The sequence below is a fragment of the Mus pahari genome, chromosome 16 (assembly GCF_900095145.1).
Source record: "Mus pahari chromosome 16, PAHARI_EIJ_v1.1, whole genome shotgun sequence".
Lineage (NCBI taxonomy): Eukaryota > Metazoa > Chordata > Mammalia > Rodentia > Muridae > Mus > Mus pahari.
Window position 1 is genome coordinate 39,266,811 of NC_034605.1, and position 25,723 is coordinate 39,292,533.

At 40.1% G+C, this 25,723-nt stretch overlaps 1 protein-coding gene and 1 pseudogene across 4 annotated transcripts in view; one reads left to right on the forward strand and one right to left on the reverse strand.

Moving 5' to 3' along the window:
- Fars2 (phenylalanyl-tRNA synthetase 2, mitochondrial) overlaps positions 1-25,723 on the forward strand; it is a 412,552-nt gene that overhangs the window by 60,352 nt on the left and 326,477 nt on the right. For all 4 annotated transcript variants that reach the window (XM_029547418.1, XM_029547417.1, XM_029547419.1 and 1 more), the window contains one exon: positions 20,593-21,225. In XM_029547418.1, the coding sequence (XP_029403278.1) occupies positions 20,614-21,225 (612 nt within the window). In that variant the 5' untranslated portion in view covers positions 20,593-20,613. The remainder of the gene's footprint in view (positions 1-20,592; positions 21,226-25,723) is intronic.
- On the reverse strand, positions 6,972-13,203 carry LOC115065609 (annotated as a pseudogene).

Here is a 25,723-nt window from a genome sequence, read left to right on the forward strand (position 1 = left end):
ACCCTTCTCTTTCATGCTGGGATATGTGCACCCTTCTCTTTCATGCTGGGATATGTGCACCCTTCTCTTTCATGCTGGGGATATGTGCACCCTTCTCTTTCAACTCCCTTACCACGCTGAGGTGATCAGCTTAGACCCTTTGTTCACTTGACTATTGGTGCCAGCAATCACACACACTTTTGTCTCAGGTTCAGTTCTCGTTAGTATCATCACATTTTTATAATTCTACTAGTTTTTTAAACCAACTAACGTAAATGTGTCACATTGAAGTCACTGTGCAAGTTAACATTGCCTGCCATGGGGAGTCCTTGATGGTTGTGCTTCATTGGGATGATGTGGGAGGACGCGTTTCTTCTTTAACTAAGGCATGTGTGGCCCTGTTTAGCCTATAGACGTAGTTTGAGGGTGAACTTTGCCTGTTTGTAAGTGTTGCCTGCATCAAATCTGCTGTACAACGAAGAATGCTACAGTGCCTTGCGTTCTAAACTAAAGAAGATCTTTGCTGCATCTTATTCTCCTGTTTTAAGATGAAAAAACTTATCTTTTATCTTTTTTATTTACTATAGGGTCTTATGTAGACTTCATGACTTCAAACTCATTAGGCATGACCTTGAACTCCTGATCCTCCTCTCTGCATCTTCCAAGTGTTATTACAGGTTTATATAACATGCATGTCTGGTCAGAGGATCTTTTGTTTTTTGAATTGTTTGAATATCTCTTACATTTCTGTAGTATGTTTTAATGTAACCCATTCTCCTCTCCCAGTTCCTCTGATATGCTTGCTCCCTACCACTTTTCTGTCTCACCTTTTTCTTGAAAAATTTTTTTTTGTGAATTTCATACAATTTATTTTGATCATATTTAGCCCCAACCTGTTTCTTTAACTTCTCGCTGGTTTCCCCGTCCTTCCCCCCCCCCCCGCCCTGACTTGATATCCTCTTTAAAAATATTGGTTTAGTAGTTTCTCAACTTCCGTTTATACTGTCCATTTATTTCTGGGTGTGGGGCTATCTACTAATGTGTGATTAACCTATACTCCTGTTTAACATATTGCCTGAAGTCTCAGCTAGAGAAGTAAGATAAAGGGGATACATATAGGAACAGAACAAGCCAGGTATCATTATTTGCAGATGATATGATTCTATACAGAAAATATGTTAAAGTCTGAACTAGAAATTTCCTATACTGATAAACATGTTCTGCACGGTTCCTCCCTCTCCCTCTTCCTCTGTCTCTCTCTTCTTTCAAATAACCACATGGGTAGCTTCAAGTGAAAACTGATTTTCCCATCCCAGCATCCATTTGTTGCCAATGGCTAGCTCCCTAGCTGTGGCTGAGACTTTATGAGTCCCACTCCTATTCCTGCTGTCATTTTGGCTGCTTGATCTTGTAGATGCAGTCATAGCCACTGTGAGTTCATGTGTGCAGTGCCCTGTTATGTCCAGAGAATATTGTTTTGCTACAAGCCTTCCACTACCTTTTGCTCATACAGTCTTTCTGTTTGCACTTTTATGAAAGGGGTGGAGATGTGACATGGTGGAGATACTCATGTCTCTGTGATTAGGTCATTACCATACATTTTTAATGTTAAAAATTCTAAGTGAAATTACTCCTCTAGTTTTTTTTAGGGAATAAAAAGTTATTTATTAGTTCAAATACTCAAACACGTGGAAGCGGTCCTTGTTCATTTCAGTGGCTCTAACAGTCCTTGCTCAGATTGTGACATGGTTATCTCATTTAGAATGGAGCTTTTTTTTTTGTTTTTTGGTATTTGGAGACAGGGTTTCTCTGTGTACCCAGAGTGGAGCTTTTTACCATCTCTTATTCTCTGCATCTTGACCACTTGTGGTTCTGTATTAATTACTGTCTATGGTGAAACAAACAAACAAACAAACAAACAAAAGTGCTTCTTTGATGAGGGTTGAGAGATGAATTGTTCTTTGGGTATAAAGAAAAGAACTTAGAAATTTATTACTATGTCTGTTTAGGAGAATAAGAGTATAGATTCTCTGGGAGGACCTATGACCTAGCCAGCCATGAATTTTTGGCCAATTTAATAGCATAATACAAGAGTTCTCTCTCATGGTATGAGCCTTCAGTGTAAGAAGAACGTGGTTGGTTACTATCACAACATGTGTGCTACTGTTGCTCCACTGGGTGTATCTTGCAGGGCTGGACATTGATTGTTGAAGCTCACTGAGTTCACTGCTGGGCAAAACTGTTGATCCTCTTCTTTCCATGCAGTACACATAGCACCTTCCAACAGCATGAAAGCTAGCCAGGAGGGATGAAAATTCCCTCTTGGCACCATCTATTTTATGGAACAGTTGGAGGAGTATTGGTATTAGTTCTTTGAAGATATGGTAGAATTGTTTACTGAAGCCATCTGGCTGTGGGGATTTTTCAAAGTACTGCTTCTAGCTGTAGTGGTGGTGCATACCTTTAATTCCAGCACGAGAGAGGGAGAGGTAGGTGAATCTTAAGGCCAGCTTAGTCTACAGATTGAGTTCCAGGAAAGCTACGAGGGCTACACAGCAACCCTGTCTTGAAGACAGAGAGAGAGAGAGAGAGAGAGAGAGAGAGAGAGAGAGAGAGAGAGAGAGAGAGATTGCTACTTCTATTGGGTCTGTTTAAAGTACTTATTTATCTAGGTTTAACTTTATTTGGTCATTTGCATCTAGAATTTAATCTTCTTTTAGATTTTTCAGTTTAGTGTATTATAAAATTTTAGAGTAGGTCTAAGATTTTCTGAATCTCTTCAATGTCTAGTGTGCTGTGTCCCTTTTATCTGTCATTAATTTGGTCTCTCTGTGTCTTAGTTATTTTGGCTAAAGTTTGTTAATGTTGTGAATCTTTATAAAGAACTAATCCTTTATATCTTTTTGTTTCTATTTTATTAATTTTTCAGTCCTGATTTTTGATTCTCTCTTCCCATCTACTGTTTTGTTTTTCCAAGCCATTCAGTTTTGTCTTTAATTAATTAATTTTTGATCTCTCAAATATTTGTTGTAGGTACTTAGTCCTATTAACTGTCCTCTCAGTACTACACCTTCATTGTGTCCCATGGATTCTGATGTGTTTTGGTTTCATTTTCATTGAATTTTAGGATTTTTAAAAAATCCTCTTGATGTCTTCGTGGACCCATTTATCATTTAGTTGCATGTTGCTCGATTTCCATGAGTTCATATCCTTTTTTAGTTCTTTTTGCTGTTGATATCCAGCTTTATTACTGTGCTTGGATAATTAGAATTCAGGATATTAGTTCAGTTTTCCTATATTTGTTGAGAATTGCTTTGTATCCTAAAATATGGTCAGTTTTGTAGAAAATCAGCTGTTGATACAAATGCACATTCTTTAGTGGTGAAATGTTCTGTAGGGGCCTGCTAGGTCTATTTGATATTTAATGTCATGTAACCCCAGTGTTTTGTCTTTTTAGATTTTTCCAGATGACTTATTTATTGGTGAGAATTGGATATTGAAGACACCCACTATCAGTGTAGTGGGAGTTTTATGCCCAGTAGATTTTTAAAATGGAGTTGGATACACTTGTGCTCAATGTATGTATGTTGAGAATTGTGATAGCCTTTTGGTGGACTGCTCATTTTAATCTTTTCACATGTTTGTACTGAAACCGAGTATGAGTCTTTTCAGTGTTGTCTGAACAAGCTGATTGTATTTATCTCTTTTCTCCCCAACCCAGTACAGATGAGATTCTGGAACTATTAATGTTGACTTTGTTCTAGCTGGAAACATTGAGAGAAACTTGCCATAGAGTAGCTGTTATATGCTATAATGGCCTGTGTAGGGAAATTGGAAGGCGATGAAAAAATAGAGCTATATAAACCTTCTTTCAAAGTGTATAGATCATGGACCTGTGATTGCCTAGGGAGGTAGATGGTTCAAGTGTGGCAGGGACGCTGGCGGTTGGAAAGGCAAGCCCTCCTAAGATAGTGTCACACAGACCTCTTCGGGAGTGACCTGTCAGAGAAAGGCCATTCCTGTCTCTGTGATTAGCTAAGTTCCATAAATTTTATACATTAAAAATTCTAACAGTGAAATTATTCCCATAGTTCCTTTAGGGAATAAAAAGGTATTAGTTCAAATCCTCAAAAAACTGGAAGGCCCTTGTTTACCTCAGTGGTTGTAACTATTCTTGCTCAGATGGGAATGTGCTGTGGTTATTTGCTGTGTCTTTCCATGCTCTGCTTGTTTCAAGTTATGTGGTCATCCAAATTGATGCATCTATTTCAGCTCACCTCATGTCACAGAAGTCACTGTGTTTGATGTGACAATTCAAAGCAGGTAGGCTGCAGGTCTATGTTTATATAAGTCTAAAGTATGAATTGGAAATACCACTGCAGGTAGGTGTGTGCAGGAAGTAGCCATTGCAGTGGGCTGGCACCTCGACTTCTGCAGCAGTGTTTGGCCCTGTGGTAGATTTCAAATTCCATTTTCTTATGCGTGGTTGGGTTGCTGCTAGCTGCATATTCTTACATCTGGGCTCCCACTCTTAACTTGAGTATACTTGAGTATACTAGTCTGCTGCAGGGAAGGCTGTTGAGAATATGATCCAGGGGATAGGGCTAGAACTAAATCACTCCCTTATTAAAGGGCCCATTATTCCAAATGATAAGCTCTGTTAGTCAGCCAGAAGCATAGAATGGAGGGTGAACAGACTTGGCCTGGGTACTATAATTTATCCTTGATCCAAAATAGTATGCTTGAGTTTCATCATTGGATCAGGACTTTGGATTCTTGGCAGACCAACCTTGCTATGTAACTTCTGCATCTCATCCTCCCCTCCCTGCAAAGAGGGTCTTGCTCTCTATTATCCAAGCTAGCCTTGCCCTTACGGCAGTTTCCTTCCTTAGCTTCCTGAGTGTGTGATTACAAGTATGAGTTACTTTGTCTAGCTTCTGTGAGATAATAGTGGTGTTGAATTAGGATAATGGCTAAATGAGTTGATATATATGAATTGCATGGTTAGTGACTCAGTCAATGCCATCAATTATGGTATTACTCATTTATTATGATATAATGCGTTATATGTTATGTATAGTTATTTAGTGCTCATCAGTTCTACCAGATCTTGTGCTGGTGGAGATGGTGAAAAAAAAACAGCTGCCTATTGTGATATTCATTCTGTGCTGTGCTACAAGGTCAGTAATCTTATGGCAGGCAACTCTTTTTATAATGAGAAATATCAAGGAGTGCTAGGATTGGGTAGACTGTGAGGCTCGCTCATTGGCTGGTTGGGTTTAGATGCAGTTTGAGTCTCCATTGTAATGTAGTAGGAAGATGGTACTTCATTCTCTGGTGTTTAGAAGTGATTGGGAAGAGACAAGCTCCTCAGGGTGGAATCCAGTTATTGAGTCCCAGTGGCTTTACAAGAAGTGTGTTCAGAAGAGACATGTACTCCTGCCTCCTGTTTCCTGTTGCGTGACACCTGTGTTACCCCTGGACTTTCCCAATGAGAAGACTGTCATCAGATTCTGATCTATGAAGCCTCTAGGATTGTGAATCAAGTAACTTGTTAAGCACAGGTATTTTGTTATTGCAACACAACTGGACTCACATATTGCTCTTTGGAGTGTATTTGACTGGATGTTACCTCAGTCTCAGGTAAATTAAATTATGGGAAGTGTCTTGATCACAAATAAAGATAACTAAATCTAGAGCTCCTTGAAGTGGGGCCTTCCCTGCTGTCACAGACACATACAGGAAGGCCCATTTCCTTTTCATGCAGACCAGGGCAATGTGGTATAAAGAGGGAGAATTTCAGCTCAGAGTTTGAACTGTGTGCTTGAGAGCAGCAGGCAGTTAACTGCTGTGCACTGGCATAGGAAAGAGGCTTGAGCTTTAAGAATGTTTCTTTTCTTTGTTCTCTTTATTCTGCAGTTTTTACATTATATTAATTATCTCTACAGCTTATACTAGGTTACACTAGAGAGTCTGAATAATTCAAATAAACTTCAAAGTAGAAAAAAAAGCCCATAATCGTTCATAGGCAATTAAAAAGGAAAATGGACTGTCTGGTTCGAAGCATTTTGTCATAGGAAATACACCCCCCCTTTTCCCCCTCTTTTTTCCCCCTCAAATGCTTTGTCACAGAAATAACTGGAGGAATCTCATTAAAAGACACCCTGGGGTTCTGTGGGTGGCTGTATGGCTTAGTGGTGTGAAACAATGGACTGTAGACCAGCAGAGCCATCAGCACGCAGGCACCCTCATTCAGATTCCTGGAAGAGCAGTCATCTGCGTCCATCTTTCCCATCTCTGAAGTCAAAAACATGATGTGTAGTATTGGCTACACTTAGTAGTTTATGCCTATAATCTAGCACCTTGAGGCCAAGAAAGGAGGATTATTCAGAGTTAAGGCTAGCCTAGGCTACATAGTAAAAGGTTTCTTCTACCTCTATGTGTGTTATTCACATGTTCCTGTGAAAGACAGGAGTCTTTCATTCCTTACTAAGGCTCATGGTACATGTGTAATTATCTCCAGCAATAATTTTCCTATGTATGCATTCACATTAGTTTCATCACTGGAGCCTATAACTATTTTTTATGAAATGGCAGTTCCTCAAATATATCTCCTGTGTTTTATCAGGGTCTCAGTCCCATTTTTCTGTCATTTTTTTACTGCCTGAGACACTGTCACAGTATTTTAGGATTTGAAATCCATGTGCATGGTACTTTTGGTACAATTGTGAGCACCTACTGTTTATCCTGTCAACATTTTATTGACAGTTTACATGCATACAGAATGGGCTGAAAGAGCTGCATGGTACATTTCTGCATTCTTCAGTTAATGTGATGTTATACATGCTTTGCCATCTACAGTCCCCTCTCCATCTATAGAGCCATCTTTCTTCTCATGAAGGGAATTTTTAGAGTGACTTGCTAACTTCCTCTTAACTGCAGACAACTGTTTAACTGGAGCTCCTATTTGTATATGACAGATTCATTTAGTGTTAAGCTGCAGAAGTTTCCTGATGATTCTTGTCAATCCAGGCTAAAAGTATATCACTCTCCTAGAGATGTGAGGACAGCAGATTAGACCTCCAGCTGATTGTAATTGTTATGGATGATTCTGGTTGCATTGGTGGTTTCCTGACTGCAGTGACATTGTCCCCCTGACTTTGCTCCAGAGTTTTCTTCATGTAGAGGAAAGAATTGGCAATGCTGGGGATTCTCCTGATGACCTCAGGGATTGTCTCCTGGTGGTCCTTGAATGCCCTGTCTCTGTAGAGTGTCAGGAGGTTGTTGACACACAGCACATACCTACAGGCTTAATGCTCTTCAGATTGAGTTTTGTGGTGCACAGCTAACTTTGAGGAGGAGAGACATTTGGAAACCCCCATAATTATCTAAGCCGAGGGTCTGAGGACATGCTGGTGCAGAAGGAATTCTCTCTTCTGGGCTGGAGCCTCACAGGAAAAATGGGGGTTTGAGTGGATCTCAGCTCCTGGCTAAGGTCTCAGCTTTCTGATCTCACCTGCAAATAGCCCAGTTGGCTGCTGTGGTATCTATAGCAAGATGTGGCTCTTGAGAGATCTGAAGACATTGTCATAGGAGCAACGGACAGACGACCTTACTTATTGTAAAGTGGCTTCTTCCGGGCCTATGCCATGTGCCTTGTGGTATGTTATACTGCATATTGTATAGTCTAATTTTCATGAATAGACTGTGGTTTTCTTATGAGGTTAAAAAACAAACAAAACAAAACAAAACAAAACAAAAAAACCTGTCCTCTGGCCCCTTTATAGTCAGCAACTCATTACCAGTATTTTCTAGAGGAATGTTTTATCCTAATTTTTTTCTCCACAAAAAAATGAGTTTTCTGTCTTATGTTACATGAAGAAAACAGGACAATTTGTCTGGTCTTTGACTTTCATGTGTTTGCACAAAATAGCCACAGGTCTTTAACAATCAGCCATTGTCCATAGGAAAAAGCTTATAGTTTCCAATAGTATAGTGTTTTGATATATTTCTGTTTTCATGAGACCTAAACTTTTAACTGGCATTAGCATCTGTGGAAGGTTTTTAAAGTAATGGTTGCCTACCCACTCAGTGCCTGGTGAAACTGATTACAGCTACTGCTTTTGTTTCTGCTCTTTGGAACACACATAAAACTGTTGTTCCAGACAATCATTTTTAAGTGTTGTACAAAATATTACATTTAAATTTTCTGGAGGGGCATAGTTGTTGTGTAAAGCTATTTTTCTGATGTGGTTCTTTGAAAGCAGTTTCTTAGCATATCAGATTCTCTGTGGCCTTCCCTTTTGGTGGGAACTGAGAACTTAAGGTGTGTGTATATTTTTTCTTTTAAGTCATTTATTTTTTGGTCATTTCCTCACTGGAGAGTCTGCTTAAGTTGCTTTTGTTTAGGAAGAATAATGGTTCTTTCAATTTTTTGTTTCACTTTCCTTTTTCTTCCTTTTTACTATTTAAACCCAAAGCTAAAATTTATTTGTATAGATTTTAAAAATGTATTTAATACTGCCTTCTTATCCATGTACATGTCATCATAAACTTCATTCATGTGAGCAGACCCTCTCACCCCTCCAAACTCAAAGAATAAAAAGCCATAGAGTAAAATACCTGCTTCCCTTCCTGGGAGGCTTCTACTGTATGTAAATAGTGTGTTAGTATATAATTAGTCTGCATCCTGCTATGCTTCTGTATTTTCTCACTTCACAGAATCTATTTGTACCTAACATAAGGACTTGAGACACTCACTGACACCCATGCAGAGCAGGGCTTGAAGGTAGGCTCACATGCACACTGCTGCAGTGGCTGAGACAGGCAGTGAGTGCACTGCATTTGTCAGCTTTCATCCTGGATCAAGGGCCCTTCCCAAGGTCTGTCTGGTATCATATTTTGCATACTCATCATTTTTGTTTTCACTTTAAAAATGACCTTCATCCATTTTGCTGAAGTTCCTTTTAGAAGTCCTAAGGGATACAACTGAGAAATTACAGATGTTAGAAGCTTCATTTAGGTGTTGGCCATGAAACCAATGTTAATGTAAACTATTACCATGTAAAGTACATTCAAATAGAAACATATAGAACAGATTTGTATTGGTTTTGTGTAATAATACAAGAAAGACTGGAAGCTTTCAGGAAATCAACTGTGTATTTTCTCTATGTGCATTGCGTCCTTATAAGTCTGTAATCACAGTGGCTTTGGAGGATTACATTAACTACCATGAGTGAATAGCTTTTCTATATTGGTAATTTAAACACCTTCATGTATTAGTTGTCTACACAGAAGCTGGTGAGGTTGTAGAGCAATGTACTATCATTTTAGGAAGAGTGAGGCTGTATGCAGATGAGTGAGGGTGGATTTCCACTCTTCTGTGGTCTTTCGGCTGTCTTCAGGCTTATAGTGCTCTTTGGATTATTATAGCATAGAAGTGATGTGACTCTATGCTTGCATTTGCTTCCTACACTGATTGCAGTGGGCTTTCTCATTACTGTCTTTTAAGATCTGCTATGAATAATAGATGGGGCCATGCAAATGTCATGTGAAGTGAATGGATGCTCTGGGTTCTTCACTAAACCTTCATTTGGAAATCTATTACTTTAGATGTTCATAACAGAGTTACTCCTTTTGATTTAGAAAAACACTACATTGAATGACAAAGTATTTTCCCTGTCTTCAGGTAGCTTAAGATCTAAAGACAGACTAGGGTTTTAACTGATACAGTGTCTTGGTTTTTGCTTTTTGTTTTGTTTTGTTTTGTTTTTGAGCCATGTATGACCTGGGTAGGAACACTAAATACCTACAGGGAGGAGACTGCTCAGGTCCCTGATGTGGAAGGTGAGATGATGACTGTGACCTCCTCCTCTTCCTCTTTCTCCTTCTCATCAGTACTAGTTTGTTATTGTTCTTATTGACACATTCTTGCCGTGCAACTCAGGCTGGCCTACAACTCACATTTTCTGACCTTGGGCATTGAGTTCTAGGATTACAGGAACAGACATCATGCTAGTTAAGACATTTTTTAATGTAGATAAGACATTAGTGGCAGTTTGAATCGTATTAATGGGAAGATTGCTTCAATTTGTGAAGAAATTGTACAGAGAACATATTGAATAGAATAGGCTGGTGTTGGTTGGTGAGGCCAGGCAGTGGGCATGTAGGGTAGGCAGCTGCATGGACGAATCAGGACCCTTCACTGCAGCACTGTTCTGTCAGTAGGCGGGGCTTTGGGTCATTTAGCTTATGTATATAATTGTGGTGTTTTCCAGTTTAAGGAGTAACAAGTGAATCCTGAAGGCTTTGAGGCTGATGTTGCTGTTCTGCATTGGGAGGTACACTGGCGGATGTTAGCCTCTGCTTACTGATCCTGGGCCTCCGTACTAGCTGTGCCTGTGCGCTGTAACTTAGTCTCTACTCTCCCAGACCCAGCATCCAGGATTTTATATGCAGTGAACTTATTTGGAGAATCTTAGATAAAAATCAGCTTATTTAGATTACTTAGGAAAGTAAATTTAACCCAGAGGTTATTTTTCTATGTAGCAGTATTATTTATAATTCCTTAAATCAGTTTTTAAAAATATGCAATTAATGAGCTGACTTGAAAACGTTTTTTAATTTTATTTGCCATTTCCATTCTGCTTGCTAAATTATTTCTGGGTGAAAATCTTCTCTGATTAGTTAACATTTAAACATTTAACACTGTTATGTACCTATACATTAGTAAAATTAATATAAACCTTTTTAAAATGCGGAGGTTTGTTGATATTAACTGCACCATTTCTCCGCAAATGTGGACTGTACAGAATAATAGTTAATTTTTTAAAGATAAGATAAAAAAGAAGTTGATACTTGTTGAACTTAACTGGCAGTTTGCTATTTCACTTGGGTTTCTTTGAGATAGTGAGGGACATGAGGTATGGTTTATTTTTGTTTTGCTCTTTGTACATATTGGTGTGTGTGTGTGTGTGTGTGTGTGTGTGTGTGTGTGTGTGGTGTACCTTGTGTACTGCAAGCTTTTCCCCTGGCATATTTAGGAAAACCTTCACACTAATAAATACTGATAACATGAACTTAATTTTACATGACACTTTGAGAAGTTAAAAATAGTGAAAGAGTGATTGGGAGTCACATCAATTCCAAGTACGGTGATGTCACTTATTAACTGGCATTCAGATTCATTTGTCGGCTCTTTGGTCTGCAGTCAGTCTCTCATGCATTCATTTAATTGCATATTTTAACCTTTTGGCTTAAGACATCCAGACTGATTCCTCCTGGAACTTGTGTTTAATGGGGAAGAAAAAGAGAGAACCTTTCACCGTGAATTGCCCCCCATGTTTTTGTTTCCATCTCATGATACTTTTCTCATGGGTGCTCTTTTATTTTTGAATAAATAAAGATATTCCCAGCTTGAAAAACACTTTCAGAATTCTCATTATGAAAACCATTGTATTTATTATCAAAGATTGATTTAGTAGTCACTTCTCAACTGATTCACACCGATGAAAAGGTCCTTCTGAATGGGAAGAAGGGTTATACACACAGATAATAGTTGTGTTAATACTTGCTCTCCTATTGCTTTTCCTCCCTCAGACTTAATATTTTAATAAGACATTATCTACACAAAAGGCCACTATTACAAAAGACAGAAGTACCAAGAGATTTCTCAGGCCTCTGATCCATATGCCCTGGGCCCTGTGCATCTTTCACGTGGCTGTCTGCTTTCTGTAGCTGTCAGGATCATGCATAATTATCTTGACAAATAGCATTCTCATTAATATTGTAATGGGCCTTTGCCAACCAGTGGAAGCCATGTGCCTCAGGCAGCAGTGCCCAGTGTCAGTTACTTGCTGATGGTTATAAACCATGCCTTAAATATGCCTCAAGGCCAATGATAGGTAAATAAATCACCATTTGAGCTAAAAATTATTTACACTTATATAGGCAAGCCAAGAGCATTGATGCATGGTAAGGGGCAGCTGGTGTTTACCAGCTAGAGACTCATATGTGTGGGACCTGTAGTTGCTTGACTTGCAAGCTTATCCATTGTCTCACATATGGTTTGGAATCAATCAGGCAAACGCATGGTGATGTATGGTTACAGAAGACTTCATTCACTTGATGCTAGTATAGAAGCATGGTCACTGTTAATCAGAGGTGCAACCATTTCTAGGACTCCAGTGCACCAGAGTCTGTGAAAAATATATCTGTCTGTAGCCAGACTTAGCTACTGTGTGTGTTCTTCTTTTTTCACCTTTTATTCCCCTGGCTTCACCCCCTATCACTAGATAGAAAAGAAAGACGGATAGAAGGGACACAGAGAGACAGAGATTCCAGAACCTAATTTCTATCCTTTCATTTCTTCTTTGAGCCCGACTGCTAGCAAACTGCAACCACCCCTCTAGCATTTATATATCCTCTGAAAAGTTCCCAGAATTCCAAATGTCACACAATTGTAGAAACTATCTGCAGTTGGCAAAGCCCTGTTAGAGCACAGTCAGCTGCTGAGCAGGCCTGTCTTCACACCTGGGATTAAGTGGAAACATTCTTAGAATTTTTCTGTTTTTAAAAGAATCAAAAATTCCAGAATTCTCACTACACTTGTGTAAATAGACAACACAAGGAAAGGGGTGAGGGGTGTTGTCCATACTACTTCATATGTTTTAATACATCCTGCTAAGCATAGGTGGCATTGCAGGAGGATGCTTCAAGGTATGCTGTCTGTTGACTGTATGTCATGTGAGTGATCCTGTTGAGTGGATTGTTTCATATCGAGCTCATGGAAACAGTTGTGTGAGCATTGTGAAGTGAGAGTTGGTCATCCCTTCCCTGGTGCAGGTACTTTGTATGCATTACCATCTCATAGAAATAATAAAATTAGGGATTTCTGCTCTAAAGTGGTTACTTTTCAGTGAAGCAAAATCCCTGTTCACAGGTAATTACTGACTGGATCATTTGATGCAAAAGTGTGACTTTTTTCATTTTAAATATGCATACTGTTTTCATTGGTTTTAACGAAGCACATAGCAGATACATTTTTGGTTCTCACTTAGTTTCAAAATGTTTAGATGCAGCAAATTCTGTTTTGATGCACATCAAAGCTGACCTTTTGGTGATCTTGATGTTTTGCACAAAGCTGCTGTTCCTGTAACCTGTAAGATGTTCTCCAGGATTGAGATCTGGATATTGTGTGGCTTTGTTTCCTGTGACTGACTTCATGGTGACTGGTCTTTCCCTCTTCTCAGAAAGAAGTTCTGGCCTCGGCTTGTGAATTTTAATATTTAATTTAAAATTTTTTAAGTGTATTAGTGTTTTTTTTTTTTTTTTTTCCGAGACAGGGTTTCCCTGTGTAGCCCTGGCTTTGTAGACCAGGCTAGCCTCGAACTCAGAAATCCGCCTGCCTCTGCCTCCTGAGTGCTGGGATTAAAGGCGTGCGCCACCACGCCCGGCCTAAGTGTATTATTTTATGTACGGGTACTTTGCAGGCATGCATATCTGTGCACCATGTGAATGCAGCGCCCTCCCATGCTGGAAGAGGGTCTTGACTAACCTGGAGCTGGAGTTAGGGAAGGTTCTGAGCAGGTAGGTGCTGGAGATCAAATCTGACTCCTCAGAAAGAACAGACTACTTGTAACCTCTGAGCTATTGCTCCGGCCCCCATTTTACTTTTTTTTGGCATTTGTTATAGTTTCAGCTGTGTTTTTAACTTCTTCCAGGTCTTTGGTTCAGGAAAAGTAGGCATTTTTGTTGCCCGATCTTGTTTTGTTCTTTAAAAATAGTATGAATTCTAGAACTGCTGCTAAATCTAGCATATCCTATCAATCTGTTTCATTTCTACAGTCATAATGAGTTACAGTTCTTTTATTAATGCCATTGATAATCTATATCTTAGTTAATGTTTCTAGTGCTGTGATATACACCATGACCAAAGCATCTTGGGTAGGAAAGTGTTTATTTTATCTTACATCTCATACTCTGTCACTGAGGGAGGTTAGGGCATGAACTGATGTAGAAGCCATACAGTGACAATGGTTACTGGTTTGCTCATCATGAGTTGCTCAGCCTGCTTCCTTATAGGACCTAGGACAAGCTCTGCAGCGATCTCACTACCCTAATAGGCTAGGTCTTCCAACAATCCTTAATCAAGCGAATTGCCCAGAGGCTTGCCCTAGATCATTTTAGTGGGGCTGCTTTCCCAGTTGACTTTCTAAGTGACTGTAGCTTGTGTCAAGTTGCCAAAGAACTAGCTGGCTCAGGTCAGATGAGATGAAACTACGATCTTCTTGTTTTGTTATTAATTAAAATTATAATACCACTCTTAACATATTGAAATATCAGAATTAATAAAAACCTGTCAATGGAAGGATAATCTTCTGGAATCATTCTCTTTCATAGGTGTTGAGTAGTAAAATAGGTGCATGTTGTAGTAACGATTCCAAGAAGAGACAAGAAAAGTACCTTGGGACTGGGCCATAGGAAGTCTAGACTTAGTGTTGGGACTGTGACAGGTTTCCTAGTAGAAAAGTAATGTTGTCACATGTGCCCAGAGGTCCTTATGTTAGGGGGAATTAAAAGACTAAAGCAGAGAGAAGGTGCTCATTGGGGACTGGCTGACAGCAAGTAGTGGACTTAGAAGATCATGGAAACCTAAGCCCAAGACTTCTTATTCAAAATTTCTCATAAAAAATTGTTTCCCATTATAAATAGATTCTAAAACTTACTTGGGTACAAAATTTAAACTGATTTGACTTACGAATTTTAGTGTAGGAGGGGCCATAGCAATTTCTGCTCTCTTTCTCTCTGTAATTTCTGCTCTCTCTCTGTCTCTCTATCTCTCTGTTTCTATCTCTCTCTGTGTGTCTCTCTCACTTTGAATTTAATTGCACTATTAAAATGTAGGAGTTGGCAAACCAGAAGCAGTGAGAAGGGGAAGCTCTGCCATCAGCAGCACAGAGAACAGAGTTCCAAACTGGCTGTGAGATGCCTTCAGTACAGCAGGCTGCATGAGAGTGGTGAACAGTAGAGTCTGTATGGTGACTAGTTACCTAGAATTGTGAAAACAAGAAAGGTGATGTAGCATAGGTAAGGGTGCTGGCTGCATTCATAGGGTTGGGGGCTAAAGAATTGAAAGTGTCCAGTGAGAGGTCTATTACTCATGACAACTTAGAACACAGGGTGCACTGACAATGGGGGAGGTGAGTAAGGAGTACCCAGGAGTTGACTGGAGTTTATAAGAGGTAGTGTATGCTTTAAAAGTCTGTGGATGTTCTCTATGACAAAGCCTTCTCTGTAAGTCCTTGGTATGCCACCTTAGTAAAGTTGACAGGGAATGCTACAGAAAACCCACATTACTGACAGGAGTATGTGGTTTATTTAAGCTTCATTATTTACATAGGAAGTGATAGGCTGCTGAAGGACATATTTGCATATTATTTCAGTGGTGCTCTGTAGGCCCTCAGTGAGCTGAACTAGGCCAGGGAAAGAGAAAGGAGATCTTAGGCAGCTCTTCATTTAGCCAGCATTCCTGCTTACTGTGAAAAGTGTTGACTTGGTATTTGATTTCTCAACAGTAAAACACCTTTGTAAGAATCTAGTTGGCTGGGGAAGGGGGATGGGATAGGGGGTTTCTGAAGGGGAGACCTGGAAAGGGGGAAACATTTGAAATATAAATAAAGAAAATACCCCCCACCCCCCCAAAAAAAGATAGTCTGTGGGCAAGGGATCCTGAACCCCCTGAAGAACAGGTCAGCACAGATTCAAAAGCAAACTGAAATGCTATGCTCTCTACAGATTCCTAGCATCCCCAGGCTTTCTCAAAGGACTCATCCTTCATAGTGCTTTGGTTTGTGCTGGCACTGATGCTGCTGCAGGATTCTGGTTGTGGCCCTCTTCCCCACCATCCCAGCAGCCCTGAGCTCTTGGCAAGTGGTACTGCCTTAGGTTCACCCAAGATTTCATGAATCTTTTCCTTAGAAGTAAGACATGTTTTCTTCTGTACTAACATGCCACATAGCAATTGAGGTTTCACACATATTAAAGATCTCTTTCATGAGTATAATTGAAAAATGTGTTTACACTTGGACCAGTTTTCTAAAATTTACTTCTCAGGAAGGGGCACTGAGTAACTGCCATCATGTTTATGATAACTGATTTTATGGCTGGACAGAGAAAATTAGACAGTTACAAAGTTTCCCTTCAGTTGTCCTGCTTTTGTTCTTGTAAGGTAAAAATGTGGGAGGTGGACCTCATGTACAGCAATCTTGCCAAGGTTGCATTTGCACCAACACTTTTGTTTAACACAGACCATACATTGTTTAGCATACAACAGGACAGTTTCAAAGGTTTATTTTTAATAGTTCCATGTTTTCAAATTAAACTTTAAGTATAATAGAACTGTATTTAGAAAATTTTAATAGAATTATTAAATAGACTAAAGAGCCAGTGATCACTGCCATTAAAATTTTCACATAGTTCTTTCTGTGGCTTGTGTATAGAGTGCATGTGTAAACATGTGTTTGTATAGGTAAGATTTTATGCATACAATTATATGTCCTAATTATCATTGGTATATTGTTGCATCTCTACGATTCTTTCCAAAATTATATTTAATGACAAAATGTTATATTGTGTGGTTATTCTATGATTTGCTTAATCACTCATTTGGGGTAGTCATCTTATTTTTTACTTTTTTCTAATATAAGTATCATTAAATAGTTGCATATTTTAACTCTTGCTTTCATTTGGGTTTTCCTTTTGATAGTTTCCATTGCTGTGCCACAGCATGTGAACAGCATTAAGTTTCATGATAGTGCTGAGTTGCTTTCTAAAAAGCTCATGCCAATAACTCTCTCACAGGTAATAGAGGAAACTGCCTGCCTTGAGATTTTTTGTTATTCATCCTTGTCAGCAGGATGCAAAACATACTCTCATGACATGATCTTTTTTGAGTAAAAATGGAAACTAGTAGAGTAAAATCTATGCATTTTGAAGCAGTCAAATTTTATATTTTCATCATATAGAGTATATACTACATCTGTGGTTATAGTATATGCCTGATGGCTTTTGCACAGTGCTGATCTTGGGAGTTATGATTATTCCGGATTGACCCTTTTCAGCAAGGCAATTGTAGTTCAGAGGAACCATTGTTCTGGTAAGTGTTTTGGTTTTCCACAAGAGTGCATCAAGTGCTTAGATTTTCCAAAAGAATGAGGGGAGCAGAGAGAGGACTGTAGAAACCATTATACAGTTAACATTAGAGCTAGAGGAAGGCTCAGCTGTTAAGGGCATGCACTATTCTTAGTGAGAACCCAAGTTCAATTCCTAGCACACACACTGGGTAGTTCACAACTATATCTCCCAACTTTAGAAGATCTGACACACTCGTCTCTCTACCCTTTGTGCCTGTATTCATGCTCACGTGTATGTGCACACACAAAATTAAGAAGAAGTAAAATCTAAATAGTAAATCTCTGATAAACTTTACACTAATTAGTATTTTATAGTTTTGTCACTATGCTAGATTTGAGAGAATAAAGAAAGTTTCTAGTATTATTATTGTGGTCAACATCCTTAAAAAAAATATCTTCAAAATTGAGATGAAATTCATGGCTATAAAAGTCAAGTTTTAGAGACAGAATTTAGAGCTAAGATGAAAGGATGGACTATCCAGAGACTATCCCATCCGGGGATCCATCCCATTATCAGCCACCAAACCCAGATACTATTGCACACGCCAGCAAGATTCTGCTGAAGAGACCCTGATATAGCGGCCTCTTGTGAGGCTGTGCCAGTGCCTGGCAAACACAGATGTGGATGCTCACAGTCAGCTATTGGATGGAACACAGGGCCCCCAATGGAGGAGCTAGAGAAAGTACCCAAGGAACTGAAGGGGGATGCAACCCTGTAAGTGGAACAACAATATGAACTAACCAGTACCCCCTGAGTTTGTGTCTCTAGCTGCATATGTAGCAGAAGATAGCCTAATCGGCCATCATTGTGAAGAGAGGCCCCTTAGTCTTGTAAACTTTATATGACCCAGCACAGGGGAAGGCCAGAGTCAAGAAGTGGGAGTGGGTGGGTAGGGGAGCAGGGGCTAGGGGAGGGTATAGGGAACTTTCGGGATAGCATTTGAAATGTAAATAAAGAAAATATCTAATAAAAAAACCCAAAAAACAAAAAACAAAAAAAAAGAAGCTGCCATTTTAAGATAACCATCATAGCTGCATAGGGCTAAAAATGTATGACTGAATAAGAATGGAAATTTTTGGAATTCCTCATCCCTGAATTTCTCTATTTATTTCATAAAGTCAGTATTTGTTTTATATATTTCAAATTTATATATTTCTTTTCATTCTTTAAATGAAAAGAGTATTTTGAAGTTAGCAACTCATAGTTCTATAGAAATACAATAACTGTAGCATGATTTTTTTCTCGGTTTCTTTGTCTACTGCTAATAAAAGTTGAACAGAGAACTGAAAAAAAAAAAAGTCAAGTTTTATGTTCTTCTGCCTCCTGTGGTTTTGTGACAGTGTGTCTGGGTAGGCCAGGAAGCCCTTTCCTTGAACTCATGGTAATCCCCCTGCCTCACCCCTCTAAAAATGGAAACTCCCCAGGTGTGCTTATGTCCCTGATAGAAGCTTCAAGTTGTAAGACCTTCTCAGCTCAGACTGGAAGAGGCATGGCATCCTGAGGCTTGGCATCCTGTTGACCTTGCTGTCTTGGTCTTTGTTGGATGAGGTGATTCAGTAAGTTGATGTCCAGTGTACTTGGGTAAGTTAACTATTAGCAGTCGTAGCTGCCATTTGTTAAGAGTTTTCTGTGGTTCGGGTACTGTAGGGTCATCTATCAACTTATTACTTAATTCTAACAGTGTCCTAATAGAACCCTGTTGACTGAAGATGAAAGACTAAGATTATTTTTCTAGTGAGCATTGGAGTCATAAGAAGGAGACTGTAGTAGCATGGAATAATAGAACAGTGTTTTACATGTGAGTCAGGTCACCGGGGTCAGTCAATGTCTTAGTCACTGTTCTAGTGCTATGGAGAGACACTATGTTCAAGGCAACGCTTATAAAAGAAAGCATTTAATCGGGACTTGCTTACAGTTTTTTTTTTATTATTATTTTCTTTATTTACCTTTCCAGTAGCTGGCTATGAGCATCCACTTCAGTGTTTGCCTGACACTGGCATAGCCTCACTAGAGGCTGTTACATCAGGGTTCCTTCAGCAGTATCTTGCTGGCATGTGCATTAGTATCTAGGTTTGGTGGCTGATGATGGGATGGATTCCCGGATGGGGTAGTCTCTGGATAGTCCATCCTTTCATCTTAGCTCTAAATTTTGTCTCTGTACCTATATTCTTTCATGGGTATTTTGTTCCTTATTCTAAGGAGGAATGAAGTAGCCATACGATGGTCATCCTTCTTGGTTTTCTTGTGTTTTGCATAATGTATCTTGGGTATTCTAAGTTTCTGGGCAAATATCTGCAGTTTTTTAGGTTAATTTATTATCATCAAGGCAGGGAACATGATGGCAGGTAGGTCCTGGAGCAGCAGCTGAGAGCTGCATCTCCATCCATGGACTGTGAAGGAGAGAAGCACTGGGCCTCGTGTAGGCTTTTTGAAACCTCAAAGCCCACTCTTAGTGATACACTTCCTCTAGCAAGGCCACCCCTCCTAACCCTTCTAATCCTTTCAAACAGTTCCACTTCCCTATGACTAAGCTTTTAAACATAGGAGCTCACAGGGGTCATTATGATTCAAAATACCACCGTCATCTGCTCAGAATATTTTACTATACTGGCTTGCATGTCCTAATATATATAGAGTGTAAGCTTTGGACTGAATGACTTTTGGTGGTCCTTTTACACCGAATATATATATTTTTTCAGTTACTATGAAGACTTCAATCCATATGGCGTGGTAGAAGCTAGTTTATATATTAAGATATCTCTTAGTTGTGTTTTATTTTTAACTAATTAAGGTTATTTAATTCTTTAATTAATTAGGTTATTAAAATTTGAGACAGGGTCTTACTATATAGCTTTGACCTACCTGGAGCTTGCAATGCTAAACCTTGCTGGCCTCAAACTCAAAGAAATCCTCCTGCTTCGGCTCCTGAGTGCAGGGTTTAAAGGTGTGCACCACATGCTCCAGTTGTGGGTTTTTGTTGTTGTTGTTGTTTCTTTAACCTAACTCTACAGATTGAGTAATTTGGAGTTTGGAGGTCAAAAATTAAGGCACTAGTGCAAGGTCAAACCATCTTGTGGATTTGGCAAAATCAAGAGAGCAGGGTTTGCGCTTATCCTTATACAAGGAACCCACTCCCACCCTAATTAACTCAGTCTTATATTGAAGATGCACAGCCCTGTTGCTTTGCACCTTTTTAGTACTGTTAGATGACAGTGAAATTTCAACATGAATTCTGGAGAGAACATTCATATTACAGCAGCTTTGATAGTAGGTTTTCTCAGTTGGTCATTATGTGCTGTGGAGGTAATGACAGAGAAATATATGTCACTAAGGAAGTCATGAGCCTGTTGAGAAAACACAAAGATAAACTTGTCTACAGAATGAAAGTTGACTGGTGCTTTCCTTGTGTGCTCTTTCCAGAGTTTGTGAGAAGCTTCGATAATGGTCTGCTTGGCTCTCGTCAGAGCTGCCCAGGAGCACATCTACCTGGTGAGGAAGGTCAGTCATGCTTGCAGATGCCATCAACATCGGGCTTGGGGCTCAAGGCCAGCGGCATCACAGTCTGCTGTCCAGGGTGCTCCAGGCAGTGTGCTGGAGCTGCTTGGTAAATCCTACCCTCAGGATGACCACACTAACCTCACCCAGAAGGTCCTTTCCAAGGTGGGCAGGAACCTGCACAACCAGAAGTTCCACCCTCTATGGCTGATTAAGGAGCGGGTAAAGGAACACTTCTACCAGCAGTATATGGTGCGATCCAGGACACCTCTGTTCTCCGTCTATGACCAGCTTCCTCCAGTGGTCACCACCTGGCAGAACTTTGATAGCCTGCTAATCCCAGCTGACCACCCCAGCAGGAAAAAGGGGGACAACTATTACTTGAATCGGGCACACATGCTGAGAGCGCACACATCAGCGCATCAGTGGGACTTGCTGCATGCGGGACTTAATGCCTTCCTCGTGGTAGGTGACGTGTATCGTCGTGACCAGATTGATTGCCAGCACTACCCGGTTTTCCACCAGCTGGAGGGTGTCCGGCTCTTCTCCAAGCATGAGGTGAGTCTTTAGATGTGCCATGTTGTTGAAGGACATTTGTGTTGCTGTAACCAAAGACTGATGCTTTTGAAACAAGGAGTATTGTCGTCCTTGGTCTTCATTTCCTTTAGTTATTTGTCTGTTTTTTCATGATGTCTGTGTGTGCATTGGCATCCCTGGCCAGAATGTATGTGAGTGACTTATAGTTTCACAATACTGCAAACTGTAGACTTTAAAACAAGGTTTTCTTTTTTCATTGTCTTTCTTGTGCCCTTTTCTCAGTACCGCAGCCTGCTTGCACTGGTTTACTACTTGTAGATGGATAGTGGTTCGATTTCAGCTTGATCTCGGCTGAGTGAAGGCAGTATTCTGAAATATGTTCTCTGGATATCCCGTTTGTGTTGGTGGAACGCAGTGCTGGTCTCCTGCAGCTGCAGAGTGGTGAGCTCCTGGGCTGAGGGTGACTCGCAGTGCACTGGGTTGGACCATCAGCTCTGCTCTTGTCCTAAGTTTTTTCCCTCTTGTCTGGCATTGAGGCAGGAGGTGTCTTACTTATTAGTGTTAACTGGGTTTGGTGCATATTGATGTTTTGAGTGGAAGTCTGATGTTTAGACTGTCCTAGGAAGTTTTCAACTTCATACATCTATTAGATGCTATCCTAGTGTACTGGCTACAGATGTACTTTTTTCTTCAAAGTATGAAAGGTCCACAAAGCTTGAGTCCACTTACTAAAAAATAGCCATACTGAGCATGGCAGCACTTGGGAGGCAGAGGCAGGAATGAGGCTGCAAGTTCAGGGCTACCCTGGGCTGTGTAGTGAGACCCTGTCTTAAAATGAAAAAAGAAAGAAAGAAATAATTAAAATTGTAGCAATATTTTACCTTCTTTCTGATATGTTAGAGACTGTTTCCATCTTTTATTGTAAGAGATAGGAAGAATTTTCATAAGTTCAAGTATCTCTTATATGTAGTAACTCCTTCCAAACATTGTTCAATGGAAAGAAGAGTTACTATGGTTACAAAACCCCAAACTGCAAACACAGCACAGTGGTCCCTTAATGTGAAAATAAAAGCATAGGTTCCTTAGACTAAGATAAATACTGTTTATTCTAGTAAATAAGTGATTTAGCAGGAAACAACTGATGGGTTGTACCCTCTGCTTTTCCTTCTATCTGCTTGAGAATAATGTTATCCTTTACATCTTTGACATTGCTACATAGGTCAGCCTTTCTCAAAACTAGTTCAGAGCTGCATCTGGGGAGTACAGTGGCACCTTCCTAGTACTTGCTCCTTATGTTTGAAAGTAGATGTTAGAAAGGTTATAGAAATGGGGAACTGAACAAAACTGAAAGAGACCAGTCAGCGTCTGGAATATGACAACGTTATAGAATGCCACTTCTGATCACCTGTGAGAGGAGCAGTGGTAGCAGCGATGCTGTATGTCCAGGGCATGGCATGCACAGGGCTTCCAGCCATGAAGGACACACTAATGTGTGAGCCTGCATGTCACGGTGGAGGAGACACAGCAAAGGCTGAGAGAATCAGTGACATTTTAATGAGAGAAATTGAGGCTACAATAGGAAGTTAGCAATAAAAAGTGCACATGGAAGTGATCCTTCATTTGTTCATATTCTTGTAATGCACTTCGGCTTTCCAGGCACCGTGTGTAGCTCATCCAGTCTGATACTGTGACAGCTTTCTACTTCACTGTTTCATAAGTTATGCACCTACAGATGTATGCACCTGCCTTCCTTTCATGTTGCAAGGTGCTTCCATTTCAATACCTCATTTATTCTTCTTAATAAAAACGTATGAAATAGGTTATCTCACTTCAGTACAGAGACTCTGGAAAGGCCTATCTGCTCTCTCAGGAGTGCACAGCCAGTCAGAGGTAGAACTCAGCTGGGAGACAGGTTTCCTAAATCCAGGCTTCACCTACTGTGTTCTGCTGATGTCTGTGCTTGTCAGGGCCTTCTGTGTAGGACTCAAGGTAACCCTGACACAGCAGTCGTGAACACCGCAGAAGGGTCGCTTCTGAATTCCTGCCTTCTGTTGAAGTTTTGATTCTAAATCGCCTCTACTTTTAATAACAAAGAAACTGTTATTTCTTGTTTTTGTTTACTTTTCCACGAATAAGACTTTAAAATTTTTTCTTTTAGATGTGTGTACATATGTACTTAAAACGGTTGTTTTATTTTTTGCTATTTACTAATGTTTGTATTCATTATTACATGTGCAAGACAGTTTATGAGAATCATAGAGTAAAAGAAACACTGATGCTGAGTATGGTGCATGTAGTCCCGGAACTTGGGAGGCAGAGGCATGGGAGTTCAGGTTTGAGGCTAGCCTAGGCTACATAGTGAGGCCCTGTCTCAAGAAGAAAATGCAGAGAGAGAAATATTGATAATAACAGAAATGAGTAAAGAACAACTGTGTCTCATTGAGCAGTTACTGAATAAACGCCCCCTTGCTCTTTGAAAAAGTGTAATGAAAGTAACCTCTGCAACCGTTTCCTGGGAGTAGTTAGCAGGGCAGTCTGCTGAAGCTCTGGTTCAGGGAAAGGCCAGAAAGAAACACTGAGTAGCTTACTCTGTGTTGAAGTAAACTTGGGGATTTCATCCATACCTTCAGGATGAATGGAGGAAGAAAAGAATAATACAGAAAAAGGAGTAATGTATAAAAATATTTAAGTTGAAAGACATCAGGATGAAAAGAAAATGAGCCCAAATTATGACATTAGCATCAGTTCTCATGTATGAGTATCCACACCCTCGTGTTGGCTACGCATAGCAGGTACAGAAATGCACGTCAGGTTGAGTATTCCAAGAACCTGAAACCACAGCACAGCAGAGGGTGGCGTGAAGGACTGGAAGGATTGTCTAGTGAATGCTTCAGCAAGGTGTCAGATGTACCAGTATTAACATTAGAAGTAGAATTTAAAAATAAAGATAAATGTGCATAAGCCCAAAATAGATAACCTAAGAAGCCTTCTGTATTATGAACTTTCATCTGCCCACTGTCATAACATTGATATATAAAGCAACATTGGTGACTTAAAGGTCGAGTTTGACAAATTCATGATCATGATCAGAGATGCTAAATGATGATGTCAGAGACATGCAAATTATTTAGACAAAATAGAAAAAGTATAGAAGTCAGAAAATTTATAAACAAGCTTGATTTACATTTAAGTATTCTCTGTGTCATTTGTTTTTATATGATGTATACAAACTAATGAATTTAGTATTCATTTTAAGATGCTAGAATATGCCAAAGTGTTCTAAACAAAATAATGGAAGGTAGATGGATATACAGTGCTGGATATCCTCCAGTCTTTGCAGAAGAACTGAGCCACTAGAACAGCAAAATGACTCCCCTTTGCCTTAGCAGCCTACTCTAGGCAGGAGAGCTGGCCCTGCCCCTCAGCAGCTGCAGTGTTTAGGAGAGCAGCTCTGCACCTTGCCTGGGCAGCACAGTAGAGCTGATGTTGGTAGCAGGGGCACAGATGAGCTGGTTCTACCACTCGCCTGCTATGGGCTTGCATCAGTGAGGGAGAGATGCTCTTCCTGCCTCTCCCTTTACTACCTGCAGAAGGCAGGAAGGCTGGCCTAGAAGGTCATGAGAGCTGCCCCAACCCTCACCAGCTCTAGTACTCAGTTGAAAGTGGGCCCTGCACCTCACCAGGGCAGCACAGTAGAGCTAGCCCTGATGTGGAAGGTGCAGGTGAACCTTCTCTGGCCCCAAGGGCATGAGAGTGGGAGAGCTGGCCCCTCCTCTTGCTGGCAGCAGCATCAGAGGAGCTAGCCTGGGGAGTGCTGGAGAACTAGCCTTGGTGGTGTATACATAGGAGAGTTGGTAGCCTGAATAATTCAGCTACCATCCAAGCCCAGATCAAGTGCTTTAAGCTAGTCCACCAGGACATCTATCTCATCTATGAACTGCTGGAGCAGGTAAAAGGGCTAGTAATGCAGATCCCAAACTATAGGATCTCAATGACACAGAACAACAGGCTTTCTGAGAAGAGTCCCAGTGAGGTTCCAGCATTGATAGTGGAGCAGAAGCCAGTGTCCTGGAAACAGACCAATTACTTATTGCAGTGAACATTTGCAAATAAAGCTATGTACACAAAAGGGTATTCTGTCTGACATGCAGTGACATACTACAGCTTCTTCCACATTATTTTTTTCCTATCAAATTTTCTTTTGGAGGGAACCTTACAAGGGCAGAGAATGGATACTAAGGGACAAGATGAATGTAATTGGGGTACATGATGTCAGATTCACAAAGAATCAATAAAAGTTAAAAATAAATAAATATATAAATAAATAACCCAAAAAGTAAACCCAAAAATCCAGCCATAACTAGGTGACAGGGTTCCCCTAAGAGCATCCCTGTGTAGGAACCTGCTTGTGACACCTGCAAGTTCAATCCCCAGGACCTGTCACACTAGCTTTCTACAAAAGCTAGATATAATTGCATGTATTTGAAATGTCAGTGCTGGTGACGATGAGTAGGAAGGA